General features: G+C 40.5%; 1 protein-coding gene across 1 annotated transcript in view; it reads left to right on the forward strand.

Annotated features, from left to right (window-relative positions):
• SLC2A12 (solute carrier family 2 member 12) overlaps positions 1-19,811 on the forward strand; it is a 58,754-nt gene that overhangs the window by 3,067 nt on the left and 35,876 nt on the right. The window contains exon 2 of the mRNA XM_081295330.1: positions 13,999-15,339. Coding sequence (XP_081151456.1) covers positions 13,999-15,339 — 1,341 coding nt within the window. The remainder of the gene's footprint in view (positions 1-13,998; positions 15,340-19,811) is intronic.

Consider the following 19,811-nt stretch of genomic DNA (forward strand, 5'->3'; position numbering starts at 1 on the left):
GAGAGAGAGTTCCCTTAAGTCTCCTTTTGCTCAATTAACACTGCCTTTTCCTCTTCTATTTGTCCCCAAAGTCAAAAACCAAGAGCAATATTTGTTGTTTGAGTGCAAGTCCTCAGCACTTCAGAGAATACCCTGGAACCTAGAATACTCAGAACTGAGCTCCTGGACCCACCTGAAAGGGCTGCTGTTTTTCTCTCAGAAGATGCCTCAGTCAGGAACTTAAGAAATAGAAGGAAACTCTTCAGCAGTTGTTCTCAAACACCCTGTGAATTCCCGTTGGAAGCTGAGGGATGATCAGTATGTTAGATATCATCGTAGATTGGCTCCTACTGAGGGCTGTTATCTTAGGTTTAGCTTAAACTGGGCCTCCTAAATTCAGTCCAGCCCAGAGGAAGTCTTCTTGTCAGAGAGATGGAGGAGACTTCTGGGAACAAACTCATCCCCAGGGAAGAGAAAGTCAGTCCACCCAGCTTGCCTGACAATAGAGCTTTGGTTGTGGGAAGCAGGATTCTAACAACAGGTCAGTTAATTTGGGCAGAGCCATCCTGGAGCCAGGGCCTCTCAGAGTTTGTGAGAAGTTAGGTCATCCCCTTTTTCCCAGGCTTTCTATATATTAAAAACACAAGTGCCAAAACCTGTGAAAAAATTGTTAATTCTTTAAAAATGTGCAATGAACAAATAGGTGACTGATAATAACAGCAACAAGTTGTTGTGTGTATCATGATATTCCCAAGAAAATGACAGGATTTATAGACATGTCAAGTTATGAAGAACTAGAGCTTCTTGTGTCTGGTAATGAGATCAGATTTAAAGATAAACATCTCCCTCTTTAGTCCAGTCAGCACCTCTCTAAGACTGTATATTTAAACTTGGAAATCAAATCAAAAGTCTAAATTTGAGACTTTGCATGACGAGGAGCCTTGAGCAAATGACCCCTCTGGGGCCTCCTAGAAAGGGAGAAGGCTCTAAACAAACATGGTGGGATTTGTTTCACCGCAAACTCTGCAAACTCCCGGTGGTTTTTGGCTTTGGCACACGCAGCAGGAGTAGTGCTCTTGTTGCTCTCTAAGGACACGTCACCCAGAGAGGCAGAGAGGTTGTCTCTTGCCACAGACCCCTCCCAACGACAGCAGCAGGAGGCAAATAGGCCTTGGCAGGGCCTGGCAAACATGGATATGGCCAGCCCAGGAACAGCCAGCCAAGCCCTGGGGCCCACCTGCACAGGCTGAGCTTTAGCCGGCACACACCAGTATGCCTGAACTGGTTCTTGCAGCCAGTGTCCATTCTGATGGCCAGAAACCTCTGTCCAAGTGGCTGAATATTTTCAACACCACCTGCTCTCTACCAGGTGGGCAGCAGTAGCAGAGGCGGCAGAAGTCCCAGGAACGGAGTAGCTGCTAGGACCCTGAGGTGGGCCCACTGGTAGAATCCCTATGCATTCTCAAAGAGGTAATTTTTGGTGTTCTATCTGACACCAGCTGATAGAAACAAAGCTCATAATAGATTGAATACACTGTGGGACAGCCTGAGGAAACAAATGTAATGTGTATATATAAAAGATGAAATCGGCCAATTTTAAAATATAGCTTTTACCTGCTGTAGATATGTGGGATTTTTTTCATTCAAGAATAGCTAGTCGGGCTGGGGATGTGGCTCAAGCGGTGGCGCGTTCGCCTGGCATGCGTGCGGCCCGGGTTCGATCCTCAGCACCACATACCAACAAAGATGTTGTGTCCGCCGAGAACTAAAAAAAAAATAAATATTAAAAATTCTCTCTCTCTCTCTCTCTCCTCTCTCACTCTCTCTTAAAAAAAAAAAAAGAATAGCTAGTCTTCAAACCATAATTTTATAGGTAGCATTTTCTCAATAGAAAGAACCCAAGTACTATTTAGCCTCAAAGTTAAAAGAAAGTTCTGAGAGCACCAAAGGGACCCTCCACTAGTATGCAGCTAGCTCTGGCTGCTAAGAGACCCGGCAGCTATTTACTCAGAGCGTATAAGCAAGAACTGGTTTTATGTGACATTTAAGTTAAGCTGAGTTGAAGCTTTCTAGTTCATTTTTGCCCCCTCATAAACAATCTCTGCCAGAAGAGTGCATTATTGAATAATTTAAACGATGCCCTGGAATGATGGTGAGAAAGGAGAAGTTGGATGACTCCTTCCCAAGGGACTATTTGACCATACCACACAGGACAATTTCTCATCCTATCTTTCCTCAAAAAAGACCCAATTTCAGTTAAAATCATAGAAATGGAATCCTCTCAAAATACTTCCCAGTTGAAATGAAGTCAAATAACCTTCATAATAAATCATAGATTTATATGAGTGATTTCTGTTTTCTTTTTCTTTCTTCTCATTGGCACTATTTTCTTTTTCCACTTGTAGCACAATCATTTATATATTGCTAAATGGCTATGCATCAGCAATATACTAATTATTCTATACAATTTAAGTAAGTATAATAAGACTAAAATAATTGATCACCTTAATCTAAGTTTAACAGTTTCTATTGTTTTTGAACAATGACTCATTTTTCAATGACTCTGCCTAAGTATCAGGGAGGAAAATGCAGTCCTTTGTTTGACTTACAGGAATATTTTTTTTTTCCTTAAGTAAATTTAGTTTAATTTAACTTTGAACTGTTCAGTTGTGATTCCCCTGGAAGTAATTATTTTTCAAACAGCGCATGACTCAGGTCTGCCTGGCAGTTTGGAGCTGTTAGCAACGTCTATATCATTATATACAAAATGTTTCCACACTTTATGGAAGTTGGAGTTGAGAGCTATGCGCTAAGCTCTTTTAGAAACTTGCTTGAGATGATATCTCAGCTTCAGAGGTGCAAGACTTTTTAAGAATGGGAGAGAGCTGCAATTTAGATCAATTTGTCTGATGAGAAAGCAGCCCTACACTAATAAAATGTTGATTTTTAAAAATGTTCCACTAAGAAACTGAAAATGTAGAAACCACAAGGCAAAAATCACATGAAGAAACTTTTACGATGCAAGTCCAATCATGTTGGTGCTGCCAATTTCGAAAACAAAGAAATTCAAGAATTTATGAAAAGGCACAATTGTTAGGTTGGAAACAAGGTATCATTTTATTTCCTTTGCAATCAGCAAGACAGACTGTTTCAAAGTTTTACTTTCATATTATGAAGATTTTAGCACATGGATTCAGATTAAACAAACTTTTGTTAAATGACTGAGGGCCAAGTGCTTTCGTTACTATTTTTTCCTTCTTATCTTTATTAAAATGAGTCCATGAGGTGTATCCCAGCTCACCATTGGGAACTGAGGCCAGCAGCAGCTGCCAATTACCAAGTACTGACTGCCTTCTTCCTTGCATTCTTCTATCTCATTCATTCTCACAACTCTACAGATTACACAATACTGTTATCTTTGTCTTACCAGTGAGGAGCAGAGGAACAGAAAGATTAAAGCCTTGCTGGGCCTGTCAAAGTCTAGCTGGCAGCTATAGGCTCTTTGATTCAGACTCTTCACCATTCAGCCTAGAAACCTGCTGGAGAAAAGCAAAGTGACTTACCCCATGTAGAACTGATAGTAGGTGACAGCGTGGGGATCTGAACCTCAATATCGTAAACCCAGTCCAGGGTTTTGCCCTCTTGACTAATAATATCAGTCAGCATTCTTTACTTCCAGTATGTCTAATCTGGGAATTTGGAAACCAGTTACACTCATTTCATAACTGATTGGATTCAATTTTAGCTAGTTCCCTATTTTTTCATGTGGCCTTTTGTTTTCTGTAAAAATTTAAGTTCCTGGATAAAATATATATTATCATACATATCAGATTTCTGAGCTGTCTCATTGTGCTTAGAAAGTACTGTGTAATCCATAGTAAATTGGAATTATGCTCACTATATCTCCAACCTATTCATCAGTGATAACATAAATGTGGCAATGAATCCAAATGTGACCTAGGAAACATCTCAACATGGTGCTTATAACCACCAAGGCTGGTTTTGCTGACCATCTGTGTAAGCCTTGTACATACATGCACATAGTACATACATGTTGGTTATATGAGCACAGGAGTGAAGAAGGGCTGATTGAACTGAACTAAAAGGTATTTTAATCCATGAAACATATACTGTGTGAGAGGTGCAGTTGAATGCTTCAGAGTAAGGATATTGAGGACATTATCCCCATCTATAGATTTTACCAACTCATCAGAAAGATAAAAAACTACATAGCTACAGTCATGCACTGTATATTGATGATTTGAATAACAATGGGCTCGTACATGATGGTGGTCTCATAAGATTATACTATACCTTTAATGTACTTTTTCTATGTTTAGATACACAAATACCATTGAGTTACAGTTGCTTACAGTATTCAGTACAGTGACATGCTGTACAATTGTGTAGCCTAGAAGCAATAGGATATGCCATATAGTCTATGTGTGGAGTAAGCTAGACCATCTAGGTTTGTATAATTAAACTCCATGATGTTTGTATGAACAATGAAATTATCTAACAACATATTTATCAGACTATATCTCTGTGTGAAGCAAATATTGAGAATCTACTAGGAATCAGATATGATGCTATGTCCTGGGGCCCAATGGTAAATAAAAGATATCCAGAAACTGCAGATGCTGATTGAAAACTGGGGAAAAAAAAAAAGAGAGGGAAGAGTTTAGGAATTCTACAATGGAGAGGTGGCCAGGTACATAATACCATGATGATGCACAGAGGAATGAGTCTGGCCAGTTCCTGAAGCCTCTTGGAAGACAGTATGACTAAGTTGAGTCAAGAAGGCATAACACCATATAAATACAGTCACCTCATACTGTACAAAGTGCCAAAAACATATAGCCTCTTCAACAAATGGTGCTGGGGAAACTGGAAATCCATAAGTAATAGCAAGTTAACCCCTGTTTCTCACCCTGCACAAAAATCAACTCCAAGTGGATCTAAGACCCCAGGCATTAGATCAGAAACACTATATCTACTAGAAGAAAATGTAGATCCAATACTTCAACATATTGGCTCAGGAGCTGACTTCCTAAACAAGACTCCTAAAGCACAAGAAAAAAAATTAATAAATTGGATGACATCAAGTTTAAAGGCTTCTTCATAGCAAAAGAAACAATGAAAAAATGTGAAGAGAGAGCTTACAAAATGGGAGAAAAATCTTTGCTACCTGTGCCTCAGATAGGGCATTAATTTCCAGGAGATAGTAATAACTCAAGAAACTTAAACCAAAATGATGATGATGATGATAATAATAATAATAATAATAATAATAATAATAATAATAACCCAATCCATAAGTGGGCAAAGGAACTGAACAGACACTTCACAGACAAAGAAATACAAATGGTCAATAAATATATGAAAAAATGTTCAACATCTCTAGCAATTAGAGGAATGCAAATTAAAACTACATTGAGATTCCATCTCACTCCACTCAGAATGACAATCAAGAATACAAGTAACAATAAATCTTGGCAAGGATGTGGGGGAAAGCGTATGCTCATACATTGTTGGTGGGGCTACAAATTGGTGCAATCTCTATGAAGAGCAGTCCAGAAATTCCTCAAAAAAATTAGGAATGGGACCACATTTGAACCAGTTATCCCACTCCCTGGCATATATGCAAAGGACTTAAAAATTAGCATACTACAGTGATGCAGCCACAACAATGTTTATAGCAGGTCAACAATAGCTAAGCTATGGAACCAACCTAGGTGCCCCTCAACAGATGACTGGATAAAGAAATTGTGTTACATATACACAATGAAATATTACTCAGTCATAAAGAATGGCTTTATGACATTTGCCAGCAAATGGATGGATCTGGAGACTCTCACACTAAGTGAAATAAGCCAATACAAAAAAACCAAAGGTAGAATTTTTTTGCTGATATGTAGAAGCTAAATCACAATAAAGATCGGGAGAGGGGAAGAAGAGAAGTTCTGTAGGTTAGACAAAGGTTAATGAAGGGAAAGGAGAGGGGATAAGAATACAAAAGACAGTGGTATGAATCTGACATAATTTTCCTACATACATATGTGAAAATATGTAAGTGAATCCCACCATTGTGTACGCCCACTAGAATGTGGTCCTAATTAGAATAAGATATATTCCATGCTTGTGTAACTTTGTCAAAATGGATTCTCCTGTCCTGTTTAACTAAAAAGAACCAATATAAAAAAATTTAAAAATGATCAAAAAGAAACAAATAAAAAAATAGGAAGTATAACTGAAGCCAATAGGTTTACATACTATTTAAGCTGAGAAAATAGCATATATACAAGTTTGGAGAAGGGAGAACGGCATGTTCAAGGAAGTGCAAATATTTTGATAGGATGGGAGCACAGAATATAAAATGAAGAAGGAGAACAGCAAGGAATCTGAAGCTGTACACAGGAACCATGCTGAGAGACCTGGGTGTTGACCACGAAAACAGGAACTCCTGGGAAGAAGACCATATTAGTTTAGATAAATCAAGACAGCTGCTGCAAATGATGGTAGAGAGACAGAATTAGTTTTCATTGAAAACCCCACCACATGCCTCCTAATTCTGCAGCTCTAAGGGTCACCATTCTTTCAATATTCAAATAAATGGCTACAGCCTTCTTGTGGTTAAACCCACACATGCCTCCTAAGTCTTTTCTGCCCCCGCCAGCCCGTGGTGCCCAGCACACCCGAGGTGCTGATTCTTCTGATGTTTCCTGGACCCTCTTTCTGCTTTCTCTGGATTCTTGCCTTCACTTCCAGCCACTGGTATTTCCCCTTAACCCCACTCTAAGCCATAAGTAGACCATAGCCCTTTGCCCTTTGCAGTCCCAAACCCAGTCTTATAAACCCTTTGCAGATCGTTACTAATGATTTGAAAGGGGCTATACTGTATTGGACTATTAGGTGGGCCCATTCTTTAAACTTCTGTTGTTTAATCCCTCGAGGAAATTTCTCATAAAGTCACTTTCCTAAAATCAGCCTGCATTGCTCCCTAGGCTTCTCTCTCCATCCCCATCCACACAATTTAACAACTTATCCTGACCTTTTCTTTCATTTCTCCTATTTCTGAGCCCTTTTAACTTTTCTTTACTGATATCATTCTCATTCTCTTTCTCTCCTCCCTCTTTCTCTCCCCCTCTCTCAAAAATTCTCCCTCTGTATTATGTAAAGCCCCTCAGCCTTTTCTCCCTCTCCCTTCTTTCTTCCCTAAGTCTACCCACTCACCATGAACATGCCCTGTGAGCCTCTGCCTTAGCATCCACCTGAACATCCAAACATTAATTGTAATAAATACAGCGTTCTTCCTAGAAGGAAGAACTGTAAATCTAGCAATCCTTCTGCCTCTGGCCTCCTCAGTCCCTGGGATTATAGGTGTGTGCCACCGCACCCAGTTTTAGAGGCTGAAAGTTCAAAATTGGGGAAGCATTAGTCTTGTCAATGGTGAGGACCAAAATGCAATGGCAGGTGGGAGGAAGAGATCACATCTCTAAACAGGAATCTAAAGAGTCAGGGGTCAGGTTCAAGTTTTTTTTTAACTACTCACTCCCACCAGAACTCACTCCAGGAAGCCTCCTTCCTTTCCCAGGGCAGCACCCATGACCTCTAACCTCTACTGCTAGAGCCCACTTCTTGCATGTTCCCACCACCTCCGTATCACCACACTGGAACAAGAACTCCAACACATGAACCTTTGGGGGACAAACCACATCCACACCATAGCAACCTCTGATGATGAAGAATAAATTAAGGCAAAGGTAGAGCTAGCTGAGAACCATGATGCAATTAGAGCTTTACAAGACAGGTGGAGGAGAATAAAATTACAAAAGCAGAATAACTGTCCCAAATCTGGGCTGTGGAGGATAAATATGTGGAGAATAAATATGAGAGTGTAAATGAAAAGGTCAAGAGGATAGATATGAAAAAGGAAAGGAACATATAAATAATTAATCCTTAACAACTGGACCAAAAATAAAAAAAAATAGAAAACTTTTTATTTTTTGGTACTGTGGATTGAACCCAGAGCCACTCAGCCACTGAGCCACATTTCCAGCCCTATTTTGTATTTTACTTAGATACAGGGTCTCGCTGAGTTGCTTAGCACCTTGTAGTTGCTGAGACTAGCTTTGAACTCACAGTTCTCCTGTCTCAGCCTTCCAGGGGGCTGGGATTACACATGTGTGCCATTGCACCAGCCAGAAAACCTATTTTTTTTTTTGAGTGGAAGAACTCAACAAGTACCAGAAAAATGTACAGGAAGGAAGGTAGAAAGGAAGGTGCCTATCTTTTTTTATTTTTTATTTTTCTGGAATGTCAAACAATAGTTGGTATTGAGGGAAGCCAAATTTCTGTTGGCCTGAGTTTTACTGTGTGTTAGAGGGAAGACTGGGGTTCAGAGAAGAGGTGGGGATAATTGTTAGGTAAAGGCTAGAACCTAATATTACCATCACATGGGGCACCATATGTGGTCCAGGGCCCAAAGGCAGCATCTTGGACCACTGGTGGGCTGGAAACCCTGTAGCACATTCTCCATGGACATGTCCTCTGGGAGTTTGTGGCAGAGCAGTCTTTTAAGCCAGAACACCTCCTTCCTAGCCTATCCTAGAGCCTCTTCTGAGCATGGCCTGTGATATGCACTCTTGCTCTCAAGGTGTTCCCAATCTAAGGCAGGAGACAGAAATAATTTAATATAATCCAGGTTGCTGTCATAGGATGCAAGAGAGAGGAGAGAGAGAGAAATCAGTGCTAACCCAAGAAGGGAAGTCTGGAAGGTTTTGTAGAGCTGGGGATATTAGAGCTAGATCTTCAAAGATGAATCAGGTTTCCCCAGGCTGTGGAGGAAGATGGAAGACACTGGGGTATGGGGTTGAGCGGGCAAGGGGCAGCATGATGAGAAGCACAAGTGAAAGAATGCAGAAGTTTCTGGAAATAGCATGGTGCAGATGGGCCCAAGAACTGGTATGTGTACAATGATGTGGGGCTTGAAAATCTGGCTCCTGAAAGGGAACTGCTAAACACTGAGTATCGTCAGACTAAGGTCCGCCATGACCTAATACTATGTATTGACCTTAGTCTGACAATACAGCTGTGGGAGGAGGGGACCAAGTACCCTGGAGTAGTGTTCCTATTCATTCAGTTATTAACTCAACAATGACCATTTTCCTTGTGCCAAATGATTACAGGTGAGAACACAGATATGCATAAAGCAGGGCTTTCCCTTCAAGGAACTTTCTGTCAACAGTGAAGGCAGATAAGTCCATTAATGAGTGCCTTACCATGGGACAGGCCCTCTGAAAATAGCCTGTGCACAGAGGGAACACAAAAGGGCTGGGAGCCACACAGCAGACTATAGCAGGGCAGGACCCAGACGTGACTAAGGGTGGTCTTCCAGGGGAAGGTGGCCCTTGAGATAGCTGCTGAAAGATGAGTTGACATCAAAGGTATTTGGGGAGAAAGAGCCAAAAAGGTGGGGAACACAAACAGCAAGGCTATTTGGACAATTGCAAGTTTTTGTTTTTTTTTTTTTTACAAAACATGAAGGGGAGGGGGTTCTTTTAAATTTGTGAAGCATTCATAGTTGGTCAAGCTGTATGTATAATTACCTGGCTGCCTGCCAAAGCAACCTGTGCGTGCCTGCTTTTCAGCCTGCTGTGGGATTTAGTCAGGTGGCAAGTTTTTATTGTGTGCCCATTATGTCCATACACCATGGTAGGCATATGGGGGAAAAAAGGGAAGGAGAAAGCAAGCAGAAACTCAAATATTGTGAAAAATGGAGCATTTTTGTGTTGAGTGCTGGTTCCAGTTGGAGTTTCATCTGACTCACCGAGAGCAGGGACAAGGCAGCCATTGTGGAAGCCAGAGCTGCAATCTCATGGCCGGTGCTGCCCCCTGTGCCTTGTGCTGTGGGTCTCACCGCTGAATTGCCTAATGCCTCCGATTGTGAGCACATCTTCATATTACCTTAGTGAAGCGAGGTCACTGCCTTCGGAGGCACGCTGGAGACTTTCCTACCGCAGTGCATGGTCTTTGAGCCAAGTGGCCAGAAGACACAGAATGAGCAGAACCAAACAGTCCATGGGCATCAGACAGTTCTACCTTGGTGATGTCCATGAATAGCTGAGAATTCCCTATGGCACTTTTAGGGAGAACAGGGATGTAAATGAGGGGAGGGGACCCTGTGAAGCAAGGCCACAAATGAAATAGCGTTGAGGGCAGAGTGCTTGACTTCAGAGCTGGGGATTTTCTGAAAAGCAGTAATTTCCAATTCTCATTTCCCCTAGTCCTGGCTATTGCTTCTCAGTGCACTCAGCTGCCCCAAACTCTAGCAGCTATGTTTAGGCAACACAAACCCCACCTTCTTGCCATCCCTTCAGACCACATCCTATTTCTTCTGCTCACTGCCAGATCTCTTGGAATAGTTACTGTATTTCCTGGCATCCACAGAATGACATCTTGCTACTATCATCATCATTAACCAAAAAGTAGACACTCTTCATGATTTTTAAATGGGAAAGTAGCAACAGCCTCTGACACCTCAAGACTCTATCTGTAGCCCCGATGGTGTCTTGAGGTGTCAGAGGCTGCAGTCTTGGGATTAGGTAGCCTTATACATTGAATTAGAAATGCTGAAATGATAGCTTGAGGGTTGTGGTGAAATATCAGCAGTAGTAAGTCCCAGTAGTAAGGTGAGTGAGAATGCTAGTGTGAGGCGGCACCCTTTAAAGCATGGAATAGGGAAGATAAATAAAATTCAGACTGCTAAAGCTTTAGCTTAATTCTGTGGCATACAACAGCATGTTGGTAAGCTCTCCACCTGGGACTAAGATCATAGAATGTCCTAGTGCAACTTTTCAATCTTATAGGTCTAGAGATAGGTAAAATAGAAAGACAGGTAATAAGAAATTAATCTGTTATATAACATTGAAGGTAAAATGTTTCATACCAATTTATGTGGAAATAGCTTTATTATGTCTCTGAAGTGGCTCAGTGTTAAGTTTCAGGGACTCTGACAAACTAGGATGGCTTCCAGACCCTTTGCACACATCCCCGTTTGTCAGTGTCCTACAAGCCCTGGCTGAAGAACTAGGCAAATGACCTAAGTCCAGAAAGCAGCGGCAGAAGCCAGATCCCTCTTCTCTCAGGAGGTAATTTCCCCAGACTATAGGAAGCAGGCTTTGTGACCCCCATTCTTTTAACTTACTTCCCCTACCCCTGTCCAAGATATGATAATAGAGCATCAAAGCACCTCCTTGAAACTTAAGGAGGTTTTTTTGTTTGTTTTTTTCCATTGAAAGAAATGCTCTTTCTCATCTAATAAAAGGGAAAGCAAGGAAGGGGAAGGAGAAGGAGATGGACAAGGTGGCAAGGACAATCTTGTACTACACAGTCATTCTGGGATTCATTTCCCTGTATCCTTAATTCAGAGGCCCTGGCTGCCCTTGGTCACTCCAAATGGCCTTCCAATGCCTCACTTAATGTGTCTTCCAAGGGTTTCAAGCTCCAAAATTTCTTCAATTAGAATATCAGAGACCAATTACCAAAGACACACAGGAATCACATACCAATCATGGATAAAAGGAGTAGTATGTAAAGGTAAGAATAATAAAATATTCTTTTCCAAATGTGAAGATTCTGCCTACTCATTCTGTGGTCGAAGAACTGTTAATAAGGGTTTTAAGACTATATGGGGAAAAGAATATGTGGAAACTGAAGGCCTGAGTGATACCGAATGGCCTAAAAGTACTTTATATAAGAGACCACTTCAAAGTCATCTTGTATATAAAACCAGTACATGATAAATAATAGATAATGGAAATATCATCGGGTAGTTCAGTTTCTTGGGAGAAAGGGGTACATTTGTTTATTACCACTATTTATATACATGGTTCAGCCTGTTATAAAATGGTGATGAATATTTATTTTCTGATTAGCTAAAGAACTTACTGATTTAGTTTTAATTTAATGGTCTAATGCTCGCAAATCAGTTTTATTTAATAAGAATTATTGCATTCTTATTTACCCCTCCATCTAAATACTCAGTGTTTTTTTTTTTTTTGGTTTCTATTTATGGAATTTTGGAATTTCCCAATTACCATATCCCACCAGGACCCTGTAGATGGAAAATACCTTGGAAAATCTGTGATGAGAAGAGATTTATATCACCTTCATTTGACCTGCTTTATTCCAGGAGAGCAGAATAACATTTCCAAAATACACTCTCCTCTCCTCCAAAGCAGGGTTAAATGGGCCTGCTGACTGTCTGCCCTAAGCAGTTGTTTCTGGCCCATGTTCTGCTTCTTCCCCTCCTCCTTTGCTGGATCCTCTTCCTTTAATGTCAGAATTCCCCAAGTCCCAGTCCTAATCCTGCTTATTCTTTTCCCCTATTCTAAGTGATCTCACCCATTTTCCTATTATATACTCCCAAATATATATCTCTAGCATTGATGTGCCATTTCAACTCCAAATCTGTACATCCAACATCCACTACTGGACATTTGTACCCAAATATCTTCCAGGTAAAACAAGCAAAGCATTTTAGTTAAGTCCTAAGTGTAACTTTTGATGTTTGTTCCTCTTTTTATCACACACACCCAGTTCTTCCCTATGGTGTTGTATCGTCCCATGTGGCATACAGTACTGCATACAGCAAGTCAAATACTGTGCTCAAAGCACAGAGCCATCTTAGGTCCCAGAACATTCACCCACCTTCAATTCATGAGCAAGAATAGTCATTTTTAGCTCCCAAATAATTCTTATATCTGTCCCCTTGTCTCCAGTTCCACTCTGAACACCCAGGTCTAAGTGTTCCTCTTTTGAAAACCAAGGCAACATACTTCTCTCTGCCCCCAGTCTTGCCCCTTGAAGAGCTAGTCTCCAAGCAGCAGCACATAGGAAAACAAGAAATCCATAGTGTGAAATGTTTTGAAACCATTCAGTGGGTGTTGAGCCTATTATATTTGGAATACAATACAATGAAAGGATGTCACTGTGACCTTCAAGGTCTACATGAAGTGTCCCTTCCCTGCCTATACAAGTTCACTCTCCATATCGCAGCTACCTCTCCAGCCCCACCTTGAACCCCACACGATGTGCAGGCCATTGACAGTTACTAAGACATGGCCAGAGCTTTCCTGTCCTGCACTTTGGAAACTGCCCTCTCCTGTGCTAATATGCTTTTCCCTTTGCCACTTTAAAAATTTTGGTTTCTATTTTGACATATAATAAGCACCTGTGCACCTACTAACAGAAATTAATAACTGTTTGCTGTTTGACCTTTTCCCTAGAATGTTAACATTAAAAAAGAAAGTTCTCCCTGATTCATTCCCTTTCCTTCTTACTCAAAGTGAATAGTGAATATTGCTGGTTCCCTACCCTGCATCCATCCCCCCACCATTCTTTCCTTCTAACACAACCTTGATTTTGTGAAGGCTTTTACACACCTCCCATCCCACTTCCACTTCCTGCCCCAACATCCTCACGTTCCTCAGCGAAGCCATGTGGCTGGGGAGACAGGAGGGCGAGTGTTTTGGAGGCTAGTTTCATTTGGTTCCCGTGTACTGCAGGGAGCTTGTGGCCCTTCTAAAGGCTCCTACCTACCGTATCTTGCTCTCAGAAGTTTGTCTTTAGAGAACTGGAGTGGGACCAGAAGCGCCAGGCTAACTGAATTTCTAATCCAATGCCAAGACACAAGCTAAGCAGTATCCTTGTTTGTTCAGTCTTTATCATCGGTCACCTGCTTATCTCACATGGCTGTCTGCTCTTAACTAAAAACAACATCAATATCACAGATAGAGGAAAACTGGACTTCCTGAATATCTCCATGTTTTTCCTCCTCAACAAGAAAGAAAAAAAAATTCCTTCTATAATTAATCTTTTTTTTTGGAGGGGGGGTTGTGCATGATTTTCTGTAGTTGTGTTTAAACTCATTGTTTACAAGGTTAAGCCTCCATTCTAAACACACAATGTTTAAAATTACAACTTGGAACAAATGTCCATTTTTTTCCTCTCCTGTAGGTTGCAGCCTGTTCACTTTCCTGACATCGGTCACTGCGGCTCTCAGTGGCCTCCTGGTGGGTTATGAACTTGGACTCATCTCTGGGGCTCTTCTCCAGATCAAAACCCTACTAGCCCTGAGCTGCCATGAGCAGGAAATGGTTGTGAGCTCCCTCCTCATTGGGGCCTTCCTCGCCTCTCTCACAGGAGGGGTCCTGATAGACAGATATGGAAGAAGGACTGCAATCATCTTGTCGTCCTGTCTACTTGGACTTGGAAGCTTGGTCTTGATACTCAGTTTTTCCTACACAGTTCTTATATTGGGACGCATTGCTATAGGGGTTTCCATTTCCCTGTCTTCCATTGCCACTTGTGTGTACATTGCAGAGATTGCTCCCCAACACAGAAGAGGCCTTCTTGTGTCACTGAATGAGCTGATGATTGTCACCGGCATTCTTTTTGCCTATATTTCAAATTATGCATTCGCCAGTGTTTCCCATGGATGGAAGTATATGTTTGGTCTTGTTATTCCCTTGGGAGTTTTGCAGGCAATTGCGATGTACTGTCTTCCTCCAAGCCCTCGGTTTCTGGTGATGAAAGGACAAGAAGAAGTTGCTAGCAAAGTTCTTGGAAGGTTAAGAGCCATCTCAGACACCACTGAGGAACTCACTGTGATTAAATCTTCCTTGAAAGATGAATATCAGTATACTTTTTGGGATCTGTTTCGTTCCAAGGACAACATGAGGACCCGAATCATGATAGGTCTAACACTGGTATTTTTTGTACAAGTCACTGGCCAGCCAAACATATTATTCTATGCATCAACTGTTTTGAAGTCTGTTGGCTTTCAAAGTAATGAGGCAGCCAGCCTCGCTTCTACTGGGGTTGGGGTAGTCAAGGTCGTCAGCACCATCCCAGCCACCCTTCTTGTAGATCACGTCGGCAGCAGAACCTTCCTCTGCATTGGCTCCTCTGTAATGGCAGCTTCATTGTTGACCATGGGCATTGTGAATCTTAACATTCACATGAACTTCACCAACATCTGCAGAAACCACAGTCCTATCAACCAGTCCTTGGACGAGTCTGTGTATTATGGAGCAAGAAATCTGTCAGCTAGCAACAGTACTCTCAGAGATCACTTCAAAGAGGTCACTTCCCTCAGCAGGGGCTCGCTTATGCCCATGCAAAGTGACATGGATAAGAGAGGGGAGGTCACCTCCACACCCTTACCAAATGCTGGACTAAGCCAAACTGAACACCAGATAGTCACCGACGCTGCTGATGTCCCAGCATTTTTGAAATGGCTGTCCTTAGCCAGCTTGCTTGCTTATATTGCTGCTTTTTCCATTGGTCTAGGACCAAGTAAGTATTTTATTCTTTATCCCGTTTCTCTCTTGCCTTATGAATGTCTGTGTACTGTTTTTAACTAGTCAGAACATCATACTGCTATAATATGTTGCTACATATAAGTACTAGAAGCAAGACAAGGGTAATAATGGCTGTCTGATGTTTCTGCTAATGTGGTCAGTTTGTACCTGCTTTTGAAAAGCCCAGGACTTTTGAAAAGTATAAGTAAATATGAGAATACTTTAATACAACTGTTTGGGTATGAATCAACCTATAAAGAGATTTATTGCCCAAGGACATTGTATTGTTTTATGAAAGCAATGTTTTCTGGGATTATATTTTCCTGCATACCATTCCTAAGTTTCCTTGTGGGTGGAAGCAAAATAAATCAAGTGCTTATATTTTCTTAAAGACATGATGATAAATATATTCAGGTAATAATGAAGAAGAGAGAAATTATGAGTATAGAAGAGGATGCATTCTTTCTCTGAGTAAATTGTATTTGCTACAATAATTTTTCAGGGCACTTCACTCTTATCTATTAAATAGAATAATGGAAGTCTACTTAGGTCCATTCAACACAATATGAGCAGCCAACAGGCAACATTTTCTGTTTTTTATTTTTTAGATCCAGTCTGTTCCAATAAGAAAATCCAAACACTTCTTGAGTAAATTCTTTTAGAGATGGATCTGCTAGAATAGGTTATTTGTTGCAGTTCTGCAGACTTTTAGCCTCAATCCAAAGTTGGAACCTTCTTGTAGTGTGGTTGAGAAAGGTCTTTTTAATGCCTCATTAGGAAAAAAAAAGTGCTAAATATTGAAGGCAGTTTTTCTATACCACCCCTACTTTCATCTCTCTTTCTCTCTTTCCCCCTCTCATTCCTCTCCCTCCTTTTCCCCCTTTTTCTTGGTCTCTCCCTGTTACCAAGTTAGTTTTGAAACTTATTGACAAGAACCAAGGAGGCAAACAAATTGGCTAAAATAAAAAGAAATGTTGGAAGTTTCCGACGAATAAGAGGAGATAGGGGCTGTGTTGAAGAAGGAATTTCACGGCAAATGTAGGTCTCTGGCATCAGGTGCTGGACGGGCTTTCTAGAGGAAGGACAAGTAAGGGCTTGCTCTCTCTATTCAATGCTAACTCATTACCTGCATTCCAAAGATATGTTGAGTGTCTTTTTTTTTTTTTAAGAATAAAGAACCATGCAAAATGCTAGGGAAATGGTGATGAACAAGCAAGGTCTCATTCCTGTCCTCATGGAGATTGCAGGTGTACTATATCCAGTCAGGTTTTTCCAATCAGCAACCACTGGGGTTGGCCTGCTCCATCTTTGGGCACTAAACTTGCACATGCTGATATGGCCTCTCTCACCCCAATTCTACCTCTTCATTGTTCAGCTTCTATTCCCACTTCTAAAACCTCAGCTTCTACATATTGATTTGTTCAAATTCCAAGAGATGAGGAGTAAATCTGATAAACCCTGCTTTTTGCTATGCAAAGTCAGTGGTGTCGGTTCAAGTATAATCAACAAGGGCAAGGTTTGATTGTAGGTTTCAAAACATGGGTGACCAAAAGCTGGCCTGTCCTCCGGCTCCATATTTCCCAGAGAAGGTTATGTAGGGCAGACAGACTAATATTAGCATGCCATTATCCTTGGATTGCTCTGACTTGTTCCTGAAACTTGGTCCTTCTTCTTAAGACTTATCAATGATAAAATATTCTTAATGAACACCTTCTAAAAATACATTTATACCATTATTAGGATTCAATATTTTGGGTATATATCTGTGTGATATTTATGTGGCTATTCTGATACTTTAAGCTAATGACATCTGATCAAGCATCTTCTTTACATTTTTATTTTAAGTGCTTCATAGTCTATCAGAGGATCAGGTCATACACAGAGGAACAACTTGATCTTATTTGTGAAAGTTTCCTATATGAGCAAGTAAGTTGGGCTTATTTGAGAAACTTCAGGTAGTAGGTTATCAATCCATTGATTTATTTTGTCAGAATTATTTTTTCCATATATGTTCATTATAAAACTAAAAATATTTCCTTGTACATCAATTTTCTTGACCCAATGTTTTGAACCTCTCAGGTTGAAAGAGTTTGTGTCATGGCACATATTATATATATATAATAATATATAGTAATCTTAAATTTCCAGGATCAACTTGTTCATGGTTAGAGTCCTTTCAATCTCATGCCAGTCTTCTGCCTTTGACTTCTGAAAATTTTTGGAAAATGCAGCAAATTTTGCAGTTTTTAATACATCACTTGATACCACATTGCATTAGATCATGAATTCCCTTTTTCAGGAAACCTAGTTTGGTTTTGGAAACAATTACTAGAGAATGTTTGTTATTTACCTTCTAGGATTCCTTAAACAACAATCTACTCTAATTTTTAAAAATATGATTAAAGTCAACCAGTATGTACTGACACCTATTATGTTTTCACATTTTTTGGAGTACTTCATTTTACCTTCGTCACTACCTTGTGAAGAAATAATATTCACTGAATTTTAAAAACAAAGACACCGAACCTCAAAAAAAAAATTGAGCAACTTGTTGGAATAGATGAAAACATTTATTGTATTTTGAAATTTAACATTAATTCCCTAGTCCAAGACAAGAATAGACAGCAAATTTTAATGTGCTAGTCACCTTTCCATTGCTGTGTGGAGCAGAAAAACCAATATAAAAGGAGGAAAGATTTATATTGGCTTGTGGTTTCTGAAGTTTTAATCCATGGTTGCTTGGTTCTGTTGCCTTTGGACCTGTGGCAAGGAAGTACCTCATGGCAGAAATGTGTGGTAGAGGAAACACCCACATAGTGGTGGCCAGAAAGCAAAGAGAAAGACAGAAAAGGACCTGGATCCCAATATTGCCTTCAAAGACATACCCCGAATGACTTCCTTCCCTTCCACTAGGCTCCACCTCCTAAAGGTTCACACCTCCCATAGCACCCAGGCTATTGTCTAAGCCTTTAACCCAGGGGCCTAGACATTCCAGATCCAAACATTATCTGTTAATTATTTTTAGTTCAGCCCTCTCCTGGAAGAGACATTGAAAGTAAGAATGAATAAAAGTAGTTTGTCACTGTATACTCACCAGGCTGTCACATGGGCCACTCTGTACTTTTTGCAAGGTAGAGACACAACTGCTCTTTTTTTTGCAGCTTTGATAGGTTGAGTATGCATTTTTTTTAAAGGCCAAACTATAGGAAAAAAGAGAAGTATAATGATAAGAAGAGAATTTTTGATGTGCATTCATTTGGATAACTGAACCTGATTTCAAATATGTTGAATGTAAGTATTGTTAAAAATTAGACTCAGCTGATATAAATTAAAAACCAAAATAACAATGGCTTAAGCAAGTTAGAAGTTTCTCTCTCTATCACTTACCAGCTGGAGCTTGGATGCTGGTAAATGCCCCGTGTCAAGCACCTGAAGTCCTAGTTGCCCCAGACCTTATGTTAATATTTGTTCCTAGTCTATCAATGTTTATCTTAAATTATTAAGATGCATTTTAAAATGTTATTATCCTTTGGTTGTAGCTAATGTTCCCTTTAGAATAAGTACAATACGCTAGGTGAAATCAATTCAAGGGAGGTTGGGGAGGGAAATGCCTGGGTAAATGTAACCACGTGAACAATTGCACCAGAAGAGCTACTGTGTGTAATATGGTAAGGGATTTCTCATAGGGAATAGACATCACATAATTGTGGAAGAAATCAAGGAAGCAAGGTCTAGAACAGGACAGCTAGAGGAAAAGCAAAAACTAATGATCAGGGCCACAAAGGAAGGCTAGTGAAGATGTCCTTGGAAGACTATTGCCTATGCATCTGATTGCAGCCTAGAGTCTCTGCAGACAGAGGGAAAACAGGATTCAAAGCAGAGGGAAGAAAAAGCACTGAACCTGCTGCAACAAACTAGAGTCCATGAGAAGAGACTGCAGTCTGTCGTTCCCCACATCAGATCCTGGGTTTCAGGCCAGCTGCAGAAAAATGGCCGCCTTTCTCCAAGAAATCTAACAAGGTACCTCCCTGGCCTGGGACTTAGAAAAGATGTAAGAAGAGATCTAGCCACAATCCCTGCTCCCCAACATTGATAAGAGAGCCAGTGATGAGCAACATGGTATGCAGACCGTAATCATGGCTAGAGGCAACCAAAGCAAGTCCAGGGCTGATGTGTCACTTTGGTCCTAAACTGATACAGGATTCTCATCTCAACTCTCATCCAGAACTGCACAGGAAGGGAATTCTGGGAAATGTAGGTCCACCTTAGGTGAGGTAACACAGTATAAAACCACAACAATCATAAACTGGGAACTCAAATAGGATAGACATGAATACGGAAAAATACATTTCAAAAGGCCAAGGGACCTGAATTCGGTCTTCAGTTTCTGTAGTAAACATTTCTAAAAAATTAAAATGTTAATTATTAAAGTGTATAATTAGCTTCCATTCAAAACACTTCTAAAAA

Source organism: Spermophilus citellus (assembly GCF_964194105.1).
Source record: "Spermophilus citellus genome assembly, chromosome: 5".
NCBI lineage: Eukaryota > Metazoa > Chordata > Mammalia > Rodentia > Sciuridae > Spermophilus > Spermophilus citellus.